The 2,356-nt window shown below is 38.9% G+C and overlaps 3 protein-coding genes across 6 annotated transcripts in view; all 3 read right to left on the reverse strand.

Annotated features, from left to right (window-relative positions):
• The window catches only part of LOC108950335, a 21,445-nt gene extending 19,384 nt beyond the window's left edge, over positions 1 to 2,061 (reverse strand). Inside the window, exons 1-4 of one of the 3 annotated variants that reach the window (XR_003396858.1) lie at positions 1,233 to 1,390; positions 744 to 898; positions 464 to 566; positions 228 to 405 (exon numbers count right to left, since the gene is read on the reverse strand). Coding sequence is in view for 1 of the 3 variants with exons in the window: in XM_026838733.1 (XP_026694534.1) it covers positions 228 to 405; positions 464 to 566; positions 744 to 898; positions 1,923 to 2,034 (548 nt within the window). In the remaining 2 variants the exon portion in view is untranslated. Of the gene's footprint in view, positions 1 to 227; positions 406 to 463; positions 567 to 743; positions 899 to 975; positions 1,142 to 1,232; positions 1,391 to 1,922 lie in introns of those variants that run through there. The other 2 variants (XR_001975186.2, XM_026838733.1) reach the window with 2 other exon arrangements.
• Positions 1 to 2,356, reverse strand: part of LOC100175634 (cell wall protein AWA1-like) — a 63,658-nt gene that overhangs the window by 32,889 nt on the left and 28,413 nt on the right. The gene's annotated exons all lie outside the window — the stretch shown is intronic.
• LOC113475111 (fibrillin-2-like) overlaps positions 1 to 2,356 on the reverse strand; it is a 49,154-nt gene that overhangs the window by 29,579 nt on the left and 17,219 nt on the right. The gene's annotated exons all lie outside the window — the stretch shown is intronic.

Here is a 2,356-nt window from a genome sequence, read left to right on the forward strand (position 1 = left end):
ATTAACTATGTTAACTATCCCCAATTTTAAGTTTTAGGAACATATGGTCAACAATAAAAAAAACCAAAAGATGAAGCAATTTTACAAACAAAGAAGTGGTTTCTTAAACAAATAGCTTAATAGATGAGGAACAGAACTCAACATCTCCATAAAAAAGTTACATTCAACAGTACAAAGATTGAATAAAACAACTTATTGTATTTTGCAACCGAAAATACACCACTTACATAGCCACATATGATGTATTTGAAGGAACTCCATTAGGAACAGAGATGATCCTTGATGTCCCTGTAATTGTGTCATTAACCTCAACCTCCCATGCTGTTGCTCCCGGAGTTTCTTCCAGGAAGATGGTGAGGAAAGTTGGAGTGGTGATCACGTTCAGGATCCTTGAACCATCCGGAGCTAAATATATTAAAACAGATCTGTATGATCATCATAAAGTGAAGTGTTACACTTTTACCTGTTCGTGCCCGAACTTGGCTGCTTTTTGTCCCTAATTTGTTACTTGAGTTAATAGCCTGAACCACCACATTGTAGTTAATATTACTTGCAACATTCGACACCTAAAGAATACTGTGTCAAAGCAAAAACTATACATGATATTTAAACAGCAACATGCAGCAATAAAGAATATGCTAGGGTGAATAAACAGGTCTCACATGACGGTATATGCAATGCACAACTGTATAGTATTGAACCACAATATACAAGCATCAATTTTCCCTGGCATAGTTTGTTACCTGAACTGGTGAAGTTGTTACTTTTACTGATCCAGTGTCCAGTGGGTTGTGCTGTGCAGTGTACGTTACTTTGAATTCGACAGCGCCAACGACGTTCGAAAAATCAACGTTGAAACTCGTTGGCGAAGCAACAGATATGGTGACTCTGCTTGGTGCTAGAAGTAATTAGTAGTAAATTGAAACGTTGCTGTATTGCTTATGTAATGTGACATTACCGAATTCAATTACTTACAGCATTGTCTACACTACGGATACGAATTATATCATGGGAGATTATTCTCGCGAAAACCACCCCCGTTGGACGAGGTTAATAATAACCCGTTCAACTGCTAATAGGCTCAAATAGTTTCATTTTATCACATGCCGCCACACTACTGTCATTTAATTCCGTACTGGTAGGCTATAGAATACGCCTTTTGCTGTACACGATATTGAGAACTAACTAACGACGAACGAACAAGATAGAAACGCCACTGCTGACACTGTTACCTTGGGGTCAGTCTAGGCTCATGGCGGGCTCTTACGAGCTCATACCCGGCCGCCAAGTAAGATTTTGCCCGACACTCTATCGTGTACTTGTAAACCAAAAAAGGAAGAAAATAGAGCAAGATATATAGTGAACTCTTTAGTCTCTTTTTAAAGCAATTTGAAGTAAACCAGATGTAGCACTCCGCTGGCGCATTTCTATATATAGTGCTGTGCTGGCGCCTTTATATAGTGCTGTGGGGGAAGATGGGACACCTTTAGCACCTAATATTCAAATATCCTGATCAAGTTTGAAACAACAATAAACAACGGATACACCCTTAGTTGTCGGGCCCTTTACCACTCCTTTTATGTGACGGCGCCTTTAATTGTATGCAACCGTTACTACTTAACCACAAATGTTGTTTAAGTTAAATGCATGAAAATCGGATAATAACACATGTCCTACAAACAATCGCATGAACGCATCAAGGCGACTTAATTTATTGAGAAAACATATAAGCTTTAACGCATGATGCTTAATGCATAACATCCTTTCATCGCAGTGCACAAAAGGCAGGCTTCGCAAGTGTTCTCTTCAATCTATTGCACAATAAGTAACACCGTCAAACACATGCTGCAGTCCAGGACGACATCATTAAAAGAAAGGGTTGGGGAATATGCAAATATCCATATATAAAAATATATCCTTACCTGGTAATTGTGCATGACAAGGGCATGCGGCCAATAAGAATGTCATACAAAGTGAAATAAGTCTTAACATGTTGCTGAACTTTCTGTATGAAAAATGCTTTGTAATAAACATACGGTAAAGCTGCGGCGACCTTTAGTCACAGTTAACCAAAGCAATCTTAGTACAATTTTAATATTTTTATTATACTAAGCTTTCAGACACATCCTGTCTTTCATATGTAATTATATCTTGCTTTTTACATAACGCAAAGCAGCAGGCTCTATTTTGATGCGCCCTGATGACTTGGTTTTGGAAAATGCCTGTTTCGTGATGTGCGACGTTGCGCGATTTGGTTTCGGGAAAAACCAGAGTCAAATACAAATCATTGACTGTGACCGTGGCTTACAGTCCATCACGCGGGTTGCACAACGTACAGTCGTGTGGGTAAGATGGA

Source organism: Ciona intestinalis, unplaced genomic scaffold (genome assembly GCF_000224145.3).
Source record: "Ciona intestinalis unplaced genomic scaffold, KH HT000105.2, whole genome shotgun sequence".
NCBI classification, from domain to species: domain Eukaryota; kingdom Metazoa; phylum Chordata; class Ascidiacea; order Phlebobranchia; family Cionidae; genus Ciona; species Ciona intestinalis.